We start from the raw sequence: 23,683 nt of genomic DNA on the forward strand, positions 1-23,683 counted from the left end.
TCTTTTGTATTTACATGGATAGTGTAGCAATAATGCCCATCGTATCACACCAAGTTCTTTTTTAAATAATTTCAATTAAAAATGTATTACCCATTATTATATCACATATCCTGAATCTAGCCTTAATTAATGGATCTGAGTGCAGAATCTTAGCTAGAGATGTAAATTAAAGGCCGTAAAGACTGAATGCAACAAAATACCTTCATCTCAGTGAGTGATGTTACGGTATAATTGTAAGTTACAATAGTTATGAATGATGAATGTCCCAAATAACCACATCATACGTCTTCCATAGAAGTTTTTTTTCCTTCATGATTGGAGCCACTAATTCTTAGTGAATGTAACACAGATACGACAAAACTGAGAAATGTTGCCAATTTTCATTATTGAACATTCCTGTTTTCTGTTGAACAAAAAAAAAGCATCTTCAATTCTTTTCAAAAGTACATCACCACATAAATATTTATTTGGTGATTATCGAGATATAATCGATGATAACGCAATGAACCACTGCTTCTTGCAATTCTCATGATGTATGCTAACTAACTTTAAAAAAATTATGATAATAACAGAGAACAATATACAGGTATTACACGTCTAATATTTTCTTGCGCTTTATAACGCGACCAAGTCGAGTGACAGCAGGTGGTGAAGCGGGTGGTGATGGTGGAACTGGGGATGATGATTTCGGTTCCTCCTTGATTTTTTCAGTTCGAAGTGCACGACGTTGCCTCGGCTTTGCCTTAAACAGTAACGATTTAACGGATGACACGAAGACCGCATGATATTTACGCATCCTATTACAAGCTAACCGTTTTCCTTACACTAGCTGAAGATGCCGATGGTGTCGTATCACCGTCATTCCCAGCGCCTTCGGAAGCAACATTGACAGGAGTCTGAATGCACGATGTTACTACTTCATTCACCTTATACGAAAACAGCGAACATTTACATCCGGAGTATTTCCTTCGTCCAACACGGGACTATCTTCGGTGGCTGCTGCAGGAGTCACATCAGCTGCAGTTGCTTCTGGTTGGTCTGATGAAGTTTCCGCAGAAGCATCCGGGGTACCGCTATACAGCTCTCGTTTCGGCAACAATCTTTCTGGATCGAGTTTTGTTCCAGACTCCATTCTAGCGTTCCACAACTCAACAACGGCTTCTAGCATTTGTTCAGATCGAATGAGTAGATCGCATTCAAAGTCCGAAAATTGAATATTCTGAAAAAGAAGGAGTCCAAGGGTTCTAAAGACTTATTGTCCGTGACCAACAATAAATGTTCAATGAAAAGGAAACTCACCCTCATCGCACGACCAAGTGTATAAATCCTAGCTCGTACTCGTTCACGACATAACCTAGAAGCTTGTTTCGTTCAAAAATTTAGGTAAAGAGAGCACGAATCCAACACTAAAATAAAATAGTCGGTTTGTGAAGCATATTACCGTTTTCGATTCTCCTCCCGTTTTAGGCTTTGGAAGTCCGTAAGAATTACACCACGGTTCTGTTCGTATTCTTCCAGCATGGTCAACTCCAATTCTGTCAGCTCTCCACCTGTAAATAGGGAACAAATGGAGGATAGAACTTCAAAATGATATGCAGACGAAGATTTAAAAGTAGCTTTTTTTTAATACTTCTAACCGGAGAACGTTTCTACTACCAGATCAACTTCTACCCGTTACAAAACCTAAGTAAACTTAAATATTGATATTTGTAATATTTTCTGAAGCAAATTGCTTAGAAACAAAATAATTTCCAAGCACAATCCCAATTATTGTAAAACCTTGTAACTTCACAGCTCCATATGGCATTGGACCTCACAAACGTGTTTTTTCCTCATTTGAAGGCCTTCAAATCCCAACTGTGCTAAAGGATCAATGACCCTTAGCCGGATTTTTTCTTCTCCATGACGAATTATGCCAACTACTCTCAGATTTCTACTATTTTATTATTTTCTGACACTACATCAACTGCAGCTGTGTATTCATATACCTTCTCAAGTGAAATCTACGAAAAATGAGGAGGAAACATAAGGAGGAAGATCAATGAGGAAAAAAGACCGAAAAGCTACCTTCACCACGTCCTTCTGTCGAGAAATCAAGTCCACCACCTCCACTGTTACCATCTTCCTCATGAGCATCATCAGTTGGTTCTAAATGTTCATGTGAGTCGTCGTGATGCTCGTCGCCATCGCCTCTTTCCATGATGTTTTCAGCTGCTTCATGATCTTCGCGTTCATGTTCAGCATCCACGTGATCACCACCGTTTGTGTGCTGATCCTGCTCTCCTTCAGCCTTTTCTGAAAATTACTAGAATCTTACAAAACCAAACAAATTGTCATATAGAAATGCCAGGCGAAAACAACTACGGACTTCGCTTTGCAGCTGCATCGAGACGTCGTTGCACGGATTGTGCAACCAGTTGCACTTCACGTGGTGTGACTGCCATGATTCTCCTCTCGAGAGCTGTTCCGGGCATGCAAAATCGATGACATTCTCCTGAAGACATCTATATAATGGATCAAAATGTTGGAATATGGATGAAGTGGAACCGTAAAGGACTTACTGTGTAGAACCATAACGATGACAGGAAGAGGTAATTTCTTCTTACTCATCTCGTAAATACGATTGCGTATTGCTGTAGGCAGACGGAGTCTTTCATCACCATGTAAATGGTAGTCACAGTATCGCACTTCGATGGTACTGGAACTCGAAAACTACTCGAAAGCTGTCAAAAACACAAAAACGAGGAAACTTGTGGTTCAGTTAGGTGAAAACGGCATGAAGCTCCGTATAAATGCGTAAGCGGCTGCGCTCGAAGCGGTGGGGTTGAAATAGCGCATGTGATCGAGGTGGGACTGTAGTGAAGTGCAGCAATGAGTGGTATTTGCAAGGTTCCCTCTTGGTACCGCTACGCTCCATCGCACCGCTTCGAGCGCAGACGCTTACGCAACTGCACCAAGATTCATTTCGTTTTGACTCGACTAGTCAAGAAGTGAATGGATTCAAGTGTAGAACATACCCATCATTTAAGTACGTCTTCCTGAAAAAAGCAGTGCATGCTTCCTCTGTTCGTAGGTATGGTTTCGTGCTAGTCTCCTTGCCAAACGGATCCATAGGCTGAGTGATGTCCTTCACAGCCTCATAAGTGCCAGCCTACATCATGGAATTCCTTCCAACACTTCACATATGCTTCAAAAATGAGTCCCAACCCACATTTATATCATCAACAATTCGCAATGCCTTATCTTTCGCGATTGAAAAGATCCTATTACAGCGAAAATACTGCACAATTCCTTCCTTTATAGTTTTGTTTCCACGGGACATACGGAAATTCCCGCCTCGGCTTTCTAACTCGCGCAAGAACTCCTAGAAATATACATTTCAAGATAAAAACGTGAAGAGTATAAGACCTCGAAGTACAGAAAAACACTACCTCGAACTGAGCCTCATTGTCAAATACTCTCCTTTTTATATCCGTAGGAGCACGGTGGACTTGATACATATGTTCACAGAGCCTTTCTAGGGTACCTAGTCGTTCATGGCACTAAATTGTGATCCTTTAGAACACTGGTAAAGATTCACAGGTACACTGTTGCTAAATTTTGAGGAGTAAAAGAGCTTTATAACTGGTTACACCTTTCGTTAGTCCACTTTTAAACCGAAAATGACGAGTAAAAAACCAACCCCAGGAGATCCGCAGGGGAATCGTTTCGGCGTGAAAATATCACACCTTCCGTATTTACGTATAAGACGACCGTGATGGTAAAAAATCGAACGTTTCATTGTCATTCTACACGATGGACAAAATCGTTCATCTTGGGTCTGAAGCATAATAATGTATATGGTGGAGCGTGGATGAATCCGCGGGAACTGACCCACTTACCTCTTTTGGATGGGAGGCTGCAAGAGAACGTAAATCAGACGTACCAAACACTTCTTGCCTCATTTCAGGATAAATGAGAGTAGCATGACCACCACGGCCAGGCATGACCTAAACCCAATGTTGCCAATCTAACACAAACATAATTATTACTTTGTTTACAATAATGAACACTTATTGAATTCTTCTTTTACTACAAAATTCTTAACTAGGTATAAAGTGGAATGAATGTGTACACCTACGTCAACTACTCTTCCTTTGTTATCAACCCAAACGGTCGGTTTCCGATGCTCACGTGAGTGATCCTCTTCGTACGTTTCGATATCCACATCACCAGTCTAAATTAGAAATTGGATTGGAATAATCCTCTAAAATTTCGCAAAACATTGTAAATAATTACTTCTACAATGGATATCTTCAAACTATACAATCTACTGGTATTGGTAATCAGCAGCAAAAATCACTATTAAAATGTACTAAACTTGGCAAGAGTGGCGCTCACAAAAATTAAACTGCCTAACAAGACGCCAAAAATATACTAATATATTTCCGATTAGAAAGCTTCACGGAAAAAGTGAATAGATGGTGTTCCGTAGAAAAAAAAACGCATTTAAAGGCATCACCCCACGAATCTGGGGTGGTGCGAATTTCAGGTGGAGAGTTCCTACACGAGGTCGTAGATTATGGAGAGGAGAGTGATTCCGTCCATTTCTTCCTAATTGCCGTGAAAAACGGCCCGGAAGATGCGGCGCATGCACAAGCCTGGCACGCTCCAATCGATCTCATTGTAGAAAATAGCGCGCCGGAACGCTCGAAGTCGTAAGTTCCGGGCCATTTTTTTAGGGCAATTAGGAAGAAATGGACGGAATCACCCTTCTCTCCATAATCTACCATTCCGTTTAGGCATAACCCATCTGAAATCAGCACCATCCCAGATTCGTAAAGTGATGCCTTTAACTGCGATAGAATAGCGCTAAAGGTTGCGATAAATTGAAAAACGTACTGCCCAAAGATCTAAACATTTTCAGTCGACTGTACCTCATCAACGTCGTGCGAATCCACAGATTTGTCGCCTTCATTCATATCACCCTGCATCAGCTCAGGCATATCAGCACCATCACCTCGATCTCCAGTATCAGCGTTCGCCTTTTCCTCGAACGGAATCATCGCTACAACGCGAGCGTTGCTTGATGATGATGGGTTTGTAACGACGTATCGCGGAGGTTCCGGGAAACGTGGATCTGCAGTTCCTATGATCATATATCCTCTTCTTTAGAGAAAGGTATGTTTTAAAGAATGTTAGAAAATAAACAATTTATTAGTAATTTTAAAGAATGTCATCAAATAAAATGGAAATTTAAAATCCCACCAAATGATACTGTTCGACCAGATTTCTGAGATCCTTGACGAGGACTCACCGCTCCTCCTTCTCCGTCTGGATAGTACCCCTACAGAAGAAAAGATATTCGATTCAGCATATAAAAACACAAGGAAACGATAGATGGGTGTTGTGAAGAAGTGACATCTACCGGTGAATTTTCTGGATACTTCCTCTTAGTTGGTGCTCGATATGGAGGGACACTTGTTCCAAAGATATCCATCAATTTTTTGAATGTTTCCTGTTTGTGCTCTGGTAGTGACTCAAAAACGTCACAAACTAGCAATTTCCTGAAAAAAAAGCAAATGAAGCAAAGGAAACAGAAACGCTCTGATGATTGTCACTTTTTTATTTTGGCCTAGATAATCTAGGACATTGTTCCATTTCCCTCACCGCTGAGCCAAATAAACTCCTCTTCAGGCTCCTTCGACACTGATACTTGTGACATTCCCGAATATTTGTGGTGCATACAACTGGTAACAGGTAAATTTACTGTCTTAGCTTTTCCCTAATCCGTACCGTTACCAGAATTTTCCGCATCTCAGCACAAGTAGGAGACTAAAATCGTGCATTCACGAAAACTTGACTAGGAACGGACGCCTTTGATAACTTTATTTTGCGTTCAAATGTTACAACAATTTAGATTTCATCGATTTCAAACCACTATGGAACGGGAAATGGCATGGATCACGCGCGTGAAAGTCAAGAATTCGAAATCTGCCTGTGACTCGTCATGGTATTAAATCAAAACTCGTATTTTTTTCTTCGAATGGAACGTGGATTCAGATTCTGGTGCATTTTGGCAGGGATTGCTAGTGTATGAACAATATTGGTTCGCAAAACTGGTCATATTTACGATGTAATCATTTAGTTTTCAATGAAACATTCTATACCAGTAGGGAATAGAGAAACAGAGTGAGAGTCCAGTAAAATATGGATCCACGATAGCCATTTGCAAACGGCTGTAATTTTGTGGGAGGAAGTGAATCGAATACTTGAAAAGGCGCAAAAAAAAAAGCACTGCGAAGGCTTTGAGTGAAAGTTCACTCAAAATTATTATAGGGGATGAATGTTAATAAGGATGCAACGTGTCTATAATTTGTCTATTTTTTCAACTTACTTCCTCTGATCTTCTCTCCAGTCACCTTTAGGATATGAACTTCGCATATTAATTGTAGGAGGCCGCCTTGCAACAGCTACTGGATATTTTGGAGTAAATCTTGTGTCTCGTCCAGCAGATGCAACTGGTTCTGCAAGAAAATATCGTTAAAATTACTTTTGGAACTCTATTAGGTAATATTTCTAACACTCACGAAACTCTTCAACTACAATCTGGCCTGATTCCACGAAATTCGGTGCTTGTTCCACAAATTGCTGGTGTTGCGCGGGACCGAATCGTCTTAGGATACGTGGAGCTCTACGGCGTGCCTGAAACAGGGTTTCAGCAAAGGCTACCAAGTTAAAAAAAAAAAAAACATTTCCTCTACCTCAACATTTTCAACCACATATTCGCCACCGCCTTTATCGCGAAATTCACCACTGCGAGAGAGCGCCACGAGCGACTCTGCCATGTCGTCTTCCTAGAATGGATCCATTTAAATTTGTATAATATTACACATGCGTAAGCATCATTTAGAAATAAGAACACTTAGTAAGACTCAAACAAGCAGTAAAAAAACCCCGATTAGGTGAAAATTAAGAGCTTTGAGTGGGATGAGTTAAACTTATGGACTAATGGATTCTGAATATTTCTGCAACCACCGGATGTATATCGGAGCTCTGCTCACTCTAGTGAGCACTGCACTTCTTCTTTTCCTTTTTTTTTAATCTCAATATCTATACGCCGAGTGTAGTCGAATTCCTATACCGAACAGAGTTTGCGTCGAGAAAAAGAAAACTGATCCACAAAATGTAAAAACAAATCACACCTCTGCATCAATGTACTCTTCAACATAATCTCCTTCCATAACAACTTCTTCCGCCATTTCCGGGACGGGAATTCCATTGTCATCAACATATTCCACTTCAACTTCTAAAAATAACAAATACGAATAAGGATACGATAGTGACAAAATACACAAACGCCGGTAGTAATGTTATTGTTCCGGGAAATCTTAACGTCTATCGGCAACCACGAGTTGTTATGTTTATGTTGAGCAGGGATTGAGATAAGATTGAAGAAAGTTAAAAAGAACGGTAGACAAACTAGACCCATAATTATCATGTCAAGCACAGTCAAAAAAAAATGGCTACCGATACGCATTGTGTTTTCCAGAGATAGCATATGTGTAAGGACTTATCGATAGGTTTTTTAGTTGTGGGTGACCTTTTTTGCAATGCAATACGGCTCATTAGCACTTCAAAATGCTCAGGTACCGTCAGATCCACAATTTACGACACATTTGCTATCGTATTCACAAAAATTCCACACAAATTTCCATTTGAAGATGACATATATCACAAGTGTACAGTAAGCAAAAATGAAAATACACGTACTCGAAATGAACGGAGCAATTGCTCTTATTCCCGAAAAAAGAAGAATCCAGTTAGTTTACATTAGTGCATACCATAGACAAAAAGAAAACAACAAACACCAGAGACAAAAGCGGAAAAAATCCACACGGAAATTAGTACCTTCAGCTCCTTCCAGCATGTTTTCATCCTCGATTAAATCGTGCTCCAATGGTGTTTCCGTCACATCTAATTCCAGATCGGTAGGCATTGGTGTACGTGCTTCCACAATCGGAGCTTCCGCCTCCACTTCTACTTCCTCCGCCGGTTTTTGTAATCGTGCTCTTTTTGGATACGGCATAATATGCGGGAACTGGGAAATTTCACTATAAATTCAGAGCGTTTATACAACAGAAATATTCGGATAAAATGTGGAGTCGTGAAATCCTATGACAACATGAAACGAAAAAAAAAAACACGGGATGAACGGAACGGACATAGGTGAATGTCACCTGCTTCTCAGACTAATGATAAAGTTGCTCGAATCAACCTGAGCAAGCACTATCGATTTCCGATAGTAGGTCAATTGACATAGCTGGCCGTAGCAACGCTATGATCTTCTCTTTCAAATAAGAACTGTTTCTGGGAACTCCCTCAAAATGTGGATTTGAGCCATAGCCAATCCACAAACATTATGAACATACTATTCTTTCCCAGCATACCGAATTCAGCTAACTTTAGCCAATGTTGTTAACTTAACTAACGTTTATACCTGTCGACAAGCCTAGCTACAGTACGGCGGTGATATCGGGTCGGGACCGTTGCACCGACAACAGCAGAATGTTACAACTCGTCCGCACAATTTTACAATGATATGCGTTATAGTGTTGTGGGCCAGTAAAAGGTTCACAGACCAACTTTCTAGTGTGCACGCCTAATACCGCATACTACTTCATAACGGACTTCGGACGAGTTGTCCATGATCATTTTGATATAATTGTACTCACAAGTATAGCAAGATGGTTTCACAAAAAAAGATAAAATTAGTTAAACTGCAAAATGCAATAGAAGTTCTACAGTAACTTAGCTCGGGTCATGACAGGAAATTCCCTAAATTTCCTTTTGGAGCATTAGAGGCATCTCCCCGCGAATCTGGAATGGTATGGATTCCCGATGGCTAATGACTATACGGGGTCATAGATTATGGGGAATTGGGTGATTCCGTCCATTTCTTCCTAATTGCCGTAAGAAAAACGGCCCGAAAGATGCGGAGCGCGCACAACGATGCCGCGCTCCAATAGAACTCGTCGTAGAAAACAGCGCCCCTGCCCGCTCGATGTCCTATTGGAGCATGCCATTCTTGTGCACGCCCTGCATCTTCCGAGCCGTTTTTTTAAGGCAATTAGGACGAAATGAGCGTTATCCCATCCGTTTCTGCAATCTACGACCCCGTATAGTCAGTCATTAGCCATCGGAAATCCATACCATCCCAGATTCGTGGAGTAATGTCTTTAAACTTATTCTATAGTAAAGAAAAAGGTAAAAAAGCAATGTAGCACTCAAGTTCTTCTACTCGGAACATTATTTAGTTCCTCATTTCAGGCTTCCGTCCTATTCGAAATTCTCACATTCCATATGGGACCATTTTTAAACCTCTTAACTTTTTACCTTACAAAGCGAATATTGGAGACAAATTTCCTGAATATCTTGTTGGACCATTTAACTTAGTAGGGATTATTTTCTTGTTTACTATATTGAAAATATTGAAAACAGTGCGTTACTTTATCATCGCTAGAGTAATGAAGTGAGTGAGTGAGTGAAACGAGTAGCGTTCCAGGCAGACAGAGCGAGGGAAACATGTTGAGCTAAACGGATGGCGACGGCGGCAGTACATAGGCTTTTCACTTATGCAATGGAATTATCTAAGACACATCTGATTCATGTACACCTTGATATTTCTCCATTACTTACTCCATTAGTTACTGGTAACAGTTTTCACCAAAATACTTCCGCGAAAAAATTTTGTAAATCGTGGTTTGGATGGTGCACAGGGCTGGTGGTATCCACGGAAGGAGGTATGAGAGCATCAAGTTCAACATAGGACAAGCGCCATCCAATTCCCTGGCTTTTTTTTCAAGTTTTTTTTTGCTACTAAATCCATGTTTCCATAAAGTTTGCAGCGGAAATTCGATTTTTTGAATTTTAATTCCGAATAGATCTGATGAAAAAACACAAAGGAATCCTGAGTCGCCAATGATGGAACATGAGAAACGGTTTTCTAAAACACCACGTGCAAAGCATAGGAATCGACAAATATATATCATATATCGCCACCGGGTTGAAAGTATGACAGTTTTTACACATCAAACCAGGAAAATTATTCTTCATTTGGATTTGCGTGGCATCATGTAATTGAGTAATTAGCAGATAATGATATTTTAATATTACTGTAGAAGACGTCGTTAATTACCGCGCTCCATTTCGTGCCTCAAATCGTCTGTTAAACACATTTTTATAGAGCATAAATAAAAGAAGTAGGGATTTGGATACATAGGAGGGAAATCCGCTTTTATCTATGACTTGGATATTATCGTGGAAGGTCACCGTAGCAAAAATCATAAGAATATGTTATTTTTTAATTCAACGATAAATATCGGATTGAAATGCATATTAATTTCCTAAAAAAGTCCACTAAAATTTGCAACTATATGGACACAACCTCTGTTGTACAACTATTGTACACACAACTTATATGACTATTGTACTAAGGCAAGTACAGTGTGGCCTCAAATCCGTAATAGGCGACGACGACACGAGGGAAAAAAAAGAAAGTACACCTATAGAATGGATATAAGCTATGGATTCCTCAACTTAATAAAATCATTACCTCAAAACTACTTCAGAACAGGAAAAATTAATATTATCATGAGGATTTTGACATTTTTTTTTCTTGAGGAATGTGAAGTGTGCTCGGTTGGTTGAAAAAAAGAAACATTGGCAATATTTCCATTGGAGAATGTGAAAAGTCGCGTAAATAATAAAATTAGCTTAAAAATTGAGGAGTTCTCTTAATTGGGATCACATTACTCCTTAAAAAAGTTCCTAAAAGTTCCTACAAGAAAGAATCACTGTAAAGTAAAATATCGATGGGATGACGAAGCACTCGTAACGTGTTTTTCTAAAATGTAATTAAATTATTTCTTCCAAAAAATAACTGAATTCATCCATTCATTCGATTCAAATATTTTATATTTTTATGCTTAGCGCAATATTGAAGTTTACAGTTGACCAAGATTACAAGTGAAGCTTAAAATTCTCTTCGGAGCAGGAAATCCCTCAATTGATGTGTTCAGGAAAAGAATTGCAAAAATAGTGTTTATGAAGGTGGTAATCGAACTTAAAGGTTTTGCATGAAAAAATAATAGTAATTACGATGGAGAATCGTTTGGATATAGAGAATAAACATATTTAAGTTATGGAGGTTCGGCGTTCGATTAGAAATGGCGCGAACGGGGCGAGCTGAGTATCTGCCCCAACGCTACCCGACCAACTGCTGGCGAGCGGTCGCGTCGCGTCCGGCCCGTAGCCCTGCCCCCCATATCGAAAAGCGCTCCGCGTGGGTGGTCCACACAATGACGAATTTTATCAGTGAAACTGGAAGAGTTTTAAGGAAAATTCTAACGGGGTTTACTTGAGGTCAAAGGCCTCCTTCCAGATATTTTATCGGATTTCCTATCTTCTTCAAATTTCATCAAAAACATGTGTTTTTTGTGATCGGCACATTTATTGATGGTGGAGCGCATATGCCGGCGTCCCAGGCGGCGGTCAAACAATGTTGTTCGCTCGCCTCATAGACCTTCACAGAGTACATTTCCACTAGTGAAATCGATCAGCATAGGGAAAAGTGGAGGGTTTCTTAAAAGTCTTTGGAGTGACTTGTTGACTTGACCATTTCCAGACCTTTTGCTGTTCCTGGATGTGATGAAAACTTATGCACTTATGATTTATTATGTTACTAACTTTACGTAAATGGTGTACTTCTTCATTTTTTTCAGGATATGTAGCAGATGGATCTTTTCGAAGAAAACTATAAGCTAACAGTCGATGAAATGAATATCAACATCTTCCGGAAATGGACTGAATTTTGAATTTGAAGAAAAAATCAATTTGAAGGGATATTTTCTGCAGACAGCGAATGCCGATGACTATCCGCTTTCATTTGTGTCTACCTCCGAACTCATAATGGAAAGTCCTCACATACGTACGTCTAGTAACGGTGGTTAACAGAAAAAGCCCGAGTGCTTCTACCTCAGTATTAAATTTCACTACAGATAGTAACATGCCTTCGCAGATTAAATAGACACATTAGGGGAGGGAGGGGTTTGTGAGGGAGTGCAATTCACTCATCAATTCACTTGCAAAATATATTAATCACTTATGATCCATACAAATATGGATCGATCGAACCTGAACTGGGACTAGAACACGGGACTTGCGACAAAACCATATTATCAAAGATTTGGACGTGTAATAACCGCAAAACTGCTTCTTTTTTTCTGGATTACGCTGGACAACACGCTAGGAGGATACGAACTCAATGTATGGATTACTCGCTAACGTTTCAAAACATATTCGAGTGAGATAGCCACCTACATGTACAAATAATAACAAGTGGTGCTGAAAACTCGTCCATTCATCGCAAAACTGATGGATATGATCCAATTTTCAAATGGATTCTCTCATTCTCACATTATTTACGTGGGATTTTTGACCGAAGTCTACATTACGCTTATTCAAGCTATTTGAATCCATGAAAATCCCGGAAGAGATTATTTTTACAGGTACTATCTATTAATAAAGGATGTTATTGAATTAAAAACTAGTTTCGGTGCTGTTTGCAAATAAACAGGAGCGTATAGGTGACAATGAGCTCCTACCATGATTTTCTTCCTAGAATGTTTATTTTACGATCATTCAGGCGAATATTCGCTATTTCTGGACGAATTTTGTTTATCCCTATCCATCACAATCCATCCACTATTCATTCTTCCCGCAATACTGCAAAAATTGTTTGCATCTCACCGTGTAGCTATCCAGATCCATTGCATCCGTTTGAAATGAGTAATTATTTTAGTTATGTAAATTGATTATTTTGGTGGAATGTCAGTGAGGAGAATAGATGTTCTATCCTTTAAATTTCCCTCTACTTTTCAGGAAAAAGAACAGGCTCCATACATTTATATTTTGTATAAAAAGGATGAACGATAAAGTTACTGGCGTGTCAATCCACTTGGGATGCGCCAACGCGTTTTACTGTAATTATTAATCCAATTATTTATTATGAATTATTACTTATCAATTATTAATCCAATTATTTAAACCTTGAGGTTTTAAAGGCGTGTTGGCCAACACAATGACTTACGGAGCCCAGCCGATGATCAAGTCAGTTTTTTTATCCTCCTGGACAAATTAATCCAATCTGGCACCAATTTGTCGACCCTGGAGGGATGAAAGGATTGGTGAGCGCAAGGACGGATTCGAACCTCCGATCGATCGTGCAGAATGCGGAACTTCTTACTGACTGCGCTACCCCCGGCCTTTATACAATTATATTTTATATATTTAATTATGTGTATAAGAATATCGTTCATTTAAGCATTTAAGGCGATGAAATTCTCTTTGTAAAGGATCCTGAGCAACTTGCACTTCCTACTTCCTGCTATTTTTTTCAGGGATCTTACAATTAGAAGTGTACGTTGTTGTAGTTCTGTCAGAGAAAATGGCAATTCTAAGTTCTGGACTTTTAATTTAAATATGAATAATTTTATTTACATTCTCTACTACCTGATTCTATACGATCTGCTGAAACTGTAACGAATAAATAGCGTACCTAGTTGTATTTTCTGGAATATTCAATCCAGCGCGCAATTAAATCTTCTAGGTGCAGATCCCTCTGCACTTATCAAATCTTACACTCTTTAAGAATATTTATTTAACATTTTATGCATATTTTACAATGAAATTTCTTTCACATTCCATCCAGAATCTTAGGGAAAAATAGTGAAAAAAAGATTATTACTAGATATATCTGATTTGAGGTTGTTTCGTTACAAATTTAACCGTCCGTTGTGGAGTTCAGTTATAATTGATTCCGTGAGTTCTGTGTAGGTTTTATTTGCATGGTCTAGGAAATATACTGTAGATCCTGAGTTGGCGGAGATCCCAAGGGATTGAAGAGCAGATTTTTTCATTTTGAATGTAGCTTAAGTAAGATTTGTTGGATATCATAGGTTTTAAATTAACGTTGTAGTTTTTTTTTACCTGTTTTATCAATGTCTTCTGTTATCCTTACGAAGCAAGGAACAGCATACGGTGGAAGAGTTTTTGTAAATCTTTGATAGAGTATCGTGAGAAGAATCCGAGTATTTACGCTGGGGCTTTGGGTGACGGCAGCCATTCCTGCTCGGCCTTCACATCCTTAAATAGTTGACTATTATATTTGCGTATAGTTTTTTTTTGTTGATTTCCAGGTGGATAAAGTTTGATCGTGATGGATAACCTGGAATTTCGACACCGTACACAGTGCATTCCTGAACTCCTGCAAGTCCTTGCAGCACTGCTTCCACTTGAGTGGTGGATACGTTCTCACCTTTCCATCTAGGGATTTTGGGTTATATGTAAAATTATAGTAATAAAAGAATAGAAAAAAAGGTTAGAGAAATAGAAGCCACTATGTATTAAAATCAGCAAATATTTAGAAAATATTGATTAAACTAAAACTAGGCTACACAACTGCGAAATCACTCAGCAAGCAGATAGTTACTGATTATTTGGAAACTAGGAGAAAATTATGAAATCAACCATAGAAAGAGCTGTGCATGCACGGCCTAAAATTCGGGATTCTAGAGCAAAGATCGTAAGTGTGAAAGAACTATGTACACGTGATTTTTTTTAAAGGCATTACCCCGCGAATCTGGAATGGTGCGGGTTTCAGGTGGTTTATGCCAATACGGAGTCGTAGATTATGGAGAGAAGGCTGATTCCGTCCATTTCTTCCTAATTGCCTTAAAAAACGGCCCAGAAGATACGGCTTCGAGCGCTCCGGCGTGCTATTTTCTACAACGAGATCGATTGGAGCGCGCCAGCCTTGTGCATGCGCCGAATCTTCCGGGACGTTTTTTTACGGCAATTAGGAAGAAATGGACGGAACCACCCTCCTCTCCATAATCTATGACCTCGTATAGGGACTCTCCACGTGAAATACATACCACCCCAGATTCGTGGGGTGATGCCTTTAAGGCGCAGAAAAATAGAGCTTTTTTAATTTTTAGATTCATTTGTGAGGAATTCGTGCAGAATCTCAAATAATTTTTTTGCAGTGTATTAGTTCATCCAGAAATGCCTTTTTGTTAAACACACAAGGAATTTCTTACCGGAATGTGTCGCCGATTCTGTCTTTGAAATAGAAATAACCAAGTTTATCCCAATATAGAATATCTCCTAAAAAGACTGCTACAGTATGTGCTATATTTTTTCCTTAATCACTTTTTATTACTAGTGAGAAGCCTGTTACCTGATAAAAATACGGGATCCGATCCTGGTAGAGGCTCCTGAATTACTTTCTTTTGAGTTTCCGCGTCGTCCACATAGCCTTCGAAGTGGTAGAGCGGATTGTTTTTTCGTATTGTACAGGCAAGAATACCGGATTCGCCTTGACTATATGTGTAACTATTCCGGAAAATAATTCAGCCAAGCAATCAATACCTGGACATATGGGAATACAGTATCCCCGATGGTCTCGGATCAGCTCTCCTGTTGCTTCATTGACTTTAAATAGTCGAATGGGGTAGATAGGAGCCGCAATTCCAATTATAGTCATAAATCCACATGATCCCTCCTTTCCATCGATGTTGACTTGGAGAACGAGTTGTTTCTAGCGTTCAAATATTTCTTCAAAAATTTTTTATCCAAAATTTTTACTTAGATTTGAAGTCCCTTCGGTTGAACCATAGAATTCTGCTATTCGTTTAACTTTGAATCGTTCCTGGAATTGGCTCCAAATCGCAGGTCTGTAAAAAAGAAAACATCAGTATTGTCTTCACTCGGATAAGAGTTCAAAACTATTTTTTTCAAAATATTAGTCATGTTAATATTTATTATTTAAAATGAATAATTAATCACCTCAATCCGTTCCCGATCAATAATCGAACATTGTGGTTTTCTTCATACGGCGACTTTTCGGTAAGGAGTAAGTATCGGAGAAGTTCTCCAATGTACTGAGATACCTGAAAGAAATCTCAGGATAATCTTTTTTTGCTTTTTTTCTTCTGCACCTGAACCCGAGGTGAAATTGGCAATGCAGATGAGGGAAAAAAGCTAATAAATCGTTCTATGAGCGCTGCAGTGGAAGAGTTTTAGAGTCAGAAACTTTAAAATAACTATGAAAATCCGGATCGATTCCAATGCGTTAATAGATTTAGATTTTTTCCTGAGAATTTCTCTTAAGTTCCTAGACGGTCAGCAATGATTCAACGAATGATTAAAGTAGAACTTTCGTTAACTTTAACTGAAAGCGCACATTTCTGACTTTCAGATTTTTTGGTAAAAATTTCTTTAAAAATTCCAAGGATGTGCATAGCTCCGTAGTTGTTCGTAATTACAGGATCATAGAGTTTCTAAGTAGAATCATTAATTTATTCTTAGTGAATCGTAAATCACCCTAATGTGGTCAGTAACCTTTCGCGTAGCGATCCATTGCAACATCCATAAACGTGATTTCGTACGAAATGTTCGGAGAAAACTGTTACGGTCAGAAACCGTGATCAAAGAAAACTGTTACGGTTGCTGACTGTAACAGTTTCCTCTGAACACTTTAAACGTTAATTATCACCACGAATCACATCTTTCGCGGCAAAAAGTCTACCTAGTCTAGTACGGTAATTGTTTTTGTGCAATTTTTAAGTTAATCTTTGATGTTATGCAGTTTTTATGGATAATTTAAGTAATCCACAGACGAAGATGTATTGATGCCTTTTTGTTGAACTAAATAAGTGTAAAAATTTAAGTATAAAAGAAATAGGGAACAAAAAAATATAAACAGCATGCTTTCATTGATGCCAAAGTCAATACATGTAAAGAAAAATTAACTCACTGTACACTTGTATATTACACAGTCTTTCCAGAAATTTCTGGCTGAGAATTTCCCTCTTATAACACATGTGGCACCATGTAGGATTGTTTGTCCAATCCCTGTTAAAAGACAGAAATTTCACCCACGTGAAAAATAACGACAACATAATTTTTGACGGAGGCTGATATGGGCAGGAATTTTTCTAAGTAATTTCAGAGGAACGACTCCATTATGGTTCAAGTTTTTTTTTGCGAAGAAGTTAACAAATTACTTTGTTGAATGTATTTATTAGAAATATTTTAGGCAGGATAACTTTTCATCGATATGGTGCTTAGACCTAATTCTACACAAGAAGAAAAATCCTACAGAAACTTGCAGAACCTCAACTATAAGCTGGCGATATTCCTAAAACTCAGGATTTGTTGATTTATCATGCAAAACGCTCACCAAGCACTCCTGCAGATGTATGATAGAGAGGAAGACAAATATAAATTCTGTCCGTTTGTGGCTTGATCCCAAAAGCGCACTCTCCACTTGTGGCGATATAAAAGAACCTAAGGAATACATTTTTATTCCTCTCAAGAATAGAATTTCTAGGAAAGTATGAATTTACAACCTAAAATGTTTTATGACAGCTGGTTTTGGCATTCCAGTCGTTCCGGATGTGAATATATAACAGAGAGGATCTGAAATTTCGGTATCAAAAGGTGAAGAATTAAAACTGAACAATAAATAATTAGAGAAATTGGAGTGAGTTTAATTGCGAGGTTTTCTGGATTTATATAACGAAATGCACCTAATTGCGCACCAAAGGGGACGCAGAGAATTTAGCCACGAGTTAACTATCATTGTGGGGTTTTTTAATTTAATTTTTCTCGTTAATGTAGTCAAACATGTGTTATTTGGCATTCTTATGTGACTTTTCAACAATACTTGCCTTACATTCACAAAAAAAGAAGCAATTCAAGGATGTTATCCAAGATTTATGTTGTGAAACTCGACAGCATTTTTACAGTCCACGTGTTTCATTCGGCTTTTTTGTTCTCTGCCGTAATTGACCCAAAAACATAAAAAGAGCAGGATTTTCTTTAGTAAAAATTCTGATTATGTCGACGTAATATAAAAAAATTTTTTCGCTAAACAAATATATGGTTTTTTGGGAACCATGTGACACGCCAGGCTTTCGCCAAATAATTACCTCACGTTATTAACAAAAATTGAGCCAATTATTATGTGCCCTTCAAAAACATACCCTGGAAGGTTGCTTGTTTCAAAATATTTGGTTGTGTGATTGGTTGCTGTTGTAGCAGTGAATCAATCGATTTGACATTTTGTTTGATTGGTGTTCCTCCAGAAAAAATTAGCGGACGAGTGGATTGCACTCCTTTGACTTCGATTGCATCAACTATTTCTAAATTATAAATTTCTATATTATTTATTGCATATATATATAAAAATAATTATCGATTAAAATTTCGTACTTTGCTGATACGGGGCTGAGCACAAAACAATTGATGCTTTTGAAATTTTTATGGAATGTTGTAGAGATTCTCCTTGAAGATTCGTGTTGATCCAAGCGGAAATTACGCCTATCTATGAGAATCTGTTGAGAAATTAATTTTTTGAAATTTTCTAAATTTTCAAGCGTATGATCATCTATTAATTATTCTAATTATCATACCTTTGCACATGCTAGCCATGCTGCAACAAAATGTGCTCCATTTTCCATACAAATTGCTACAATATCACCTTTTTGAATAGTGGAATTTGTCTGGAACAAACGTTAGGAATTTAATACTAAGTAAACTAAAAGTTGTGTAAGACAAGCTTTGTTTAAATTATAAATAAACAAGCACCCACAACTTGCCTGTAGCATATGACCATATCGACAGGCGAGTTCATCCAGTTCCGTGAATGTGAAAGATTTTCCGAGAACCATGTCATAGATAGCTTCCTGGATGTTTTCATTATTCAGTTACTCATCATATCAGATTAATTCTCTCGGATAAATTTCACCACAAACCTTATTCGGATTTTTTCGTACAGTATCCAAGAACATCATTTGAATACCTCGATTTCTTGAGAAAGCTCGTGAACACCGATATCGCATTCTAATGAGGATTATTAGACCTCTGTAAACATTTCAGATTACTGGAGCAAAATTAGGGGATTTTTTTTTGAAACTAAATATTTCTACCTTATATCTCTTGATTTTGTTTGTGATAATCGTTTAAGATATCCAGACTTTCGTGGTAGTACAATGCATAGTAAAATAATTGAAATAAATAGAAGAATAATTAGTGCAATTAAAATAATCAGTAACCATGTTGACATTCCTGAAGAGAAGTACTGTGAACACAGTTACAAAGAATGGGAACAACGTTATGTTCACATGTGTTCTGGTCGAATAACCGGTAATCGTAGACAGTATCCATTCAGAACCTGTTGCTATCATTCAAAGAAACATCACTTCTTTATCGCATACAGATTGTTCCTACGATTCATTCAGGAATTGTTCCAATCTCTTTGAGGATTTTCAAAAGGATGAAAGATGTATGATCAAGAGATCGTACAGTAATCCATTCGAAGTACGTAATTATGGTCGTTAAAATGAAATGATGTTCAATAACCAGTCTATGAAGGAAAAGAAAATGAAATAAGTCTCGAATCCTCTGAAAGAAAGGAAGTAAATGTGAAACGCTTTTCTCATCCGAGAAAATCTGCCATTCTACCTCAAAAACATTTAGATATAAGTGATATATTGATTTATTTAAAAAAGCACAAATCCATGATAATTACTTGAAAAAAAAGAAGTGTACAATCTGCGAAAAAAGAAGTATTTGTACATACATCTGCTCATTTGAGGAATAATTAATAATTTTATTATTTGTACTAATTTTAATATGAATTTTAATATATAGCTATAGTGAATTTTTTTCCCCACATTCGGATGAAAATATTTATGGATCCTTGCTATGTATATCGAATTTACATTTAAGCTGACCAAGAATTGTCTCTTACATACATAAATAGGTATGTGACTTATATTTGAAAAATTATCCTAGCAAAAACTGAATTTTTTTAGAAAACACGTCCCTTATATCGTTCCCATGCTCATATAATATATATATATATATATAATATAAATAGAGATAATAAAAACATAACATAAATATAAATGTAATATGTAATGCATACTCGATGACTAATATATATTAATATTATATATAATACTCGAGATCATGTGATCCTCCGAATAGCACATCAAATTAAAAACAAACAAATGATCGTGTCATTTAGCGACCGAACACGTGCCTGAATAGTTTTTCGGAATAGTCACTGATTGTCCTTGAAAACTTCCTCAGTAACAGGAGAAAAAAAACATACGGCATTGAAGAGTAACACAACAGAACATTTCTTATTAGTGTTCTTTTCGAAAGATGTACAGTAATCCATTTGATTTTAATTTCGTGCAAAAGGTTATGTAGCCTGTAAAGTTTTCGCTAAGATATAAATGAAGAAATATAACTAAAAAATGAAACGGAACAAAATAGATAAATTATTCATTGTCACTAGACTACCACTAATGACAAATTCGTTGTTTTTTGTTTCCTCGTACAAAAGTGAATGAAAAAAAATTTTATTTGTGCAAGTGCAGGAACGGAAAGTTTAACAGTGGTGATTAAATACGACCGTGGCCTTAGACGATAACAACAATTCCTCACAAAACAGGTTTTGTGTAAGAAATGTACTATCATTTGTAAAAAGACAATTTCCTGGATTTTCTTATGTGCAATATTTGGATTTTGGAAATAGAATTCCCTTAAACCGTTCGATTCGATCAATTACAAATTAAGCGAATGGTACCCCTCGGATTAACGTATAATGGAAACGTTTTTTTCACAAGGATATCGTGCACATCTTTGTAGCTGGCGTTCAAAAGTTAATATATCCTTTCTAAAACACAAAATTCTTATCAAAACAATTTCCGCTTTGACATTTTGCCCCGAACATCTTAATATAACATCGTAAAATGATATCCTTAACAATGTACATGTCAATAGCTAAAGTTTACATGACATCACTGCGAAATCTCGGCAAAAAAAAACAATTTTTAAAATATCTAAGAAAAAAAGAAAGTGTCACTTCATTCCACTGATTTTCCTTGAATCGGTTCTTCCGAGAAGTCGCAACTTTTCCCACTCTAATTGTAAATGGCAAAATTGCGTGAAAAAGTAAAAGACGGTGAAACTGAAACCTTTCTTTTCATTTTCTTTCTGGTTTGTTGAATTTAACAAACAATGTTTTTCGATTATAATACGTGATAGACGCATGATTGTTGCTATCTCTTAATTAACTTAACCTTTTTCTGGATTTCCCACCAAATCAGTGACTTCAAGATCATTTATGTATTTCTAGGATGCGATCTTTAGGATTCTTTAGCATAGCTACGAAACAAGAACCAGTTCACAGTCATGTATTCGTAGACACCTTACAGGTATGAAATATGAGTGTAAATATAAATATATATGATATAAATATAAATATAAAAATATGAAATATTATAGGGATCTAGATAGTTACTATTTTCTTCTCTGTAGCGGTCTTGATTAGACGCCAACTCGATAGTTACAGTTATGGATTCATTCGGGCGATTCATACTGGAATTTCTGGCTTCGGCCCAAAATTACTCCAAGATAAAAACTCAAAATGTACTGCACGACTCATATCTAGAATGAAAATGTTTGAAAAATATCAAATTTGGAATCGATTCGAAAGTCCGCAATACATGAGTGTTGGGATTACCGTGTACCAGAGAAAGATTTCATTTAACTGGTGAATTTTGTTTTGAGATTTTTAAAGATTAACGGATAATTACGAAATGTTCCAATGATTAGAAGGTATCCAAACACAACCATTGTAAATCACTGTGATTTTTTCGTAACTATAATTTTTGAAACGAAAACCTGTTATCATTCTTCAGCCCATACAAAAGTGGTAAATGAACAGTGCATTGGCATGGGTGGGTTACAAAAAAAAAGCCCTACAGGAGTTCACTGTTCAAAAAACAAGACAAAACACCGTTCAAGGAGCATTCAACGTTCATTCGTAGACTTTTTATTCTGTGCAGGAATCCAGAAAAAAAATACAGAAACAAAACTGCTTATGCTACGCGGAGAATGCGTGAAAAATTTGATAGTGACGTCAAAAGTTGATTTCTTTCGTAGTGTTTCTGCAAAAAAAACACTATGCAAAGTGTAGTTTTTTATCTATATTTATCTATATTTATATTTATCTATATTTATACTATGTATATCTTTATTTAAAAATTATTTATTGTAAAGTTTTATCTATATATTTATTTAAAAATTCGCATATCAAGGTATGGATATGAAAACATTGCGCATGTAAGAAGAAGGTTAAAAAAATGTGAGAAAATTAGAAAAAAATTAAAATAGAAAGATGTTGGAGAAGAAGATGTAAGAAAACACTATACATGGAAGATGAGTTGAAAAAATGCCAGTTTGAAAGCTAGGTTTAAAAAAAAAACGACTTCCTAAGAAGAACTAAACCTATCCGGATATAACGAAGAAGCATGGCGCAGCGTTTCTTGCCGCTTCCATACCGGTTCGTTGAATATAGCTATGCATGAGGGCGATGGGATCGGATGATCCCGATTCGAAGGCGCACATGTTTCGGATGATCTCTCCAGAGGGGAAATAAACGTCGAAAATACAGCAGATAACAACAGGTAAATTATTACCATAACCTTTTCTAGATGTTGAACTCAGTAGAAAAAAACTAACTGCATCTGATTTTGAAAAATTCTCAAAAGATTCATCTGATTTTTTTAAAAAAAATCAGGAAAAACTCATCCTCGGGCCTTACTCGTCGAAAAACAGCTGCTGCAAGAACCATGCCAAATGTTTATATTCAAGGGGGTGTGATACATGATTGTGAGATACATTTAAATGTCACAATTAGATTTTTGGGAATTTTATCGAAATTATTGATTGCTCTGCAACTTTATTATATTAAACTATCATTCTATTTTTTATTATTACATTAAACTATCATTAAAAAGGGTTATATCGTCATTGACCGTAATGTGGGGGAGTACTTCAGGATGTGAGAGCAATTTGGGAATCAGGTTCAGAAACTTGAATGTAACCTGTCAACCTCCTGGTTCAAAAAGAATTCACATACCAGTTTTCGCTCGGCGGCCAATCCTTCTCAAATAACTGAAGGTAAAGCGATTATGTAATTAGTTAATTCTAGAGACGCAAAACCAATTAAAATCTATTTAAAATGCGTCTCTAGAATTAACTAATTACATAATCGCTTTACCTTCAGTTATTTGAATAGTTTGAATCATATTCATTTGAAGTCCCCTCCGAACTTCGGAAGTTCCGGTATACCCTCAGTGTCTCGCCACCATCCCATGGGGTTGGGTAAATCTGAATTTGAATCCTATTCATTTGAAGTCCCCTCACAGAACTTCAGGAAAGTTCACAGGTATACCCTCAAGTGTTCCTCAGCTCACTCATCCCATGGGGTATGACAGGTCGCCTCTCTTATCACTTTCGAGCGTATCAGCTGGTTGTAATACTTTTTCTAGAGATTAAATGTCATCCCATCCAGATTTTTGGGATATTTGTTGAGAGAAGAACGAGCACAAATGATTCCGTCTTATTTGTAAGTTTCTCCTTGTGGCATAAGTAAAACATAAAAAACAGTAAATTCTTGGCTTTGATGGGTCTTCTTCGAAGGAATAGTCTTCACATCAACCTCATTTCAATAGTTTTTTTTTCATTTTTTTCTAACTGGGATAGAGTCTGGAAAAAT

General features: G+C 37.2%; 2 protein-coding genes across 3 annotated transcripts; both read right to left on the reverse strand.

The window, feature by feature from the left end:
- Positions 1-589: 589 nt before the first annotated feature.
- RB195_026095 (uncharacterized protein) lies at positions 590-8,068 on the reverse strand (the record flags this gene model as incomplete). Of its 2 annotated transcripts, none has more annotated exons than XM_064214504.1 (22): positions 590-742; positions 825-896; positions 953-1,219; positions 1,300-1,354; positions 1,442-1,550; positions 2,068-2,295; positions 2,369-2,494; positions 2,562-2,698; positions 3,018-3,151; positions 3,212-3,364; positions 3,432-3,542; positions 3,683-3,820; positions 3,882-3,989; positions 4,121-4,216; positions 4,917-5,119; positions 5,248-5,326; positions 5,408-5,546; positions 6,377-6,506; positions 6,570-6,684; positions 6,744-6,836; positions 7,185-7,288; positions 7,891-8,068. In XM_064214504.1, the coding sequence occupies 22 exons, from the start codon at positions 8,066-8,068 to the stop codon at positions 590-592; spliced, it is 2,928 nt and encodes a 975-aa protein (XP_064070385.1). The 2 variants fall into 2 exon arrangements, with proteins under 2 accessions (XP_064070385.1, XP_064070386.1); XM_064214505.1 differs by having other exon boundaries at positions 813-896.
- A 5,746-nt stretch (positions 8,069-13,814) lies between these two features.
- On the reverse strand, positions 13,815-19,171 carry RB195_026096 (uncharacterized protein; the record flags this gene model as incomplete). The annotated part of the gene is made up of 17 exons (XM_064214506.1): positions 13,815-13,969; positions 14,029-14,184; positions 14,267-14,364; positions 15,141-15,207; positions 15,281-15,418; positions 15,472-15,621; positions 15,688-15,776; positions 15,889-15,992; positions 16,859-16,956; positions 17,285-17,391; positions 17,454-17,523; positions 18,090-18,248; positions 18,319-18,430; positions 18,519-18,574; positions 18,698-18,791; positions 18,861-18,969; positions 19,035-19,171. The coding sequence occupies 17 exons, from the start codon at positions 19,169-19,171 to the stop codon at positions 13,815-13,817; spliced, it is 1,899 nt and encodes a 632-aa protein (XP_064070387.1).
- Between the last annotated feature and the right edge of the window lie 4,512 nt (positions 19,172-23,683).

This window comes from Necator americanus, chromosome X, assembly GCF_031761385.1.
Source record: "Necator americanus strain Aroian chromosome X, whole genome shotgun sequence".
Lineage (NCBI taxonomy): Eukaryota > Metazoa > Nematoda > Chromadorea > Rhabditida > Ancylostomatidae > Necator > Necator americanus.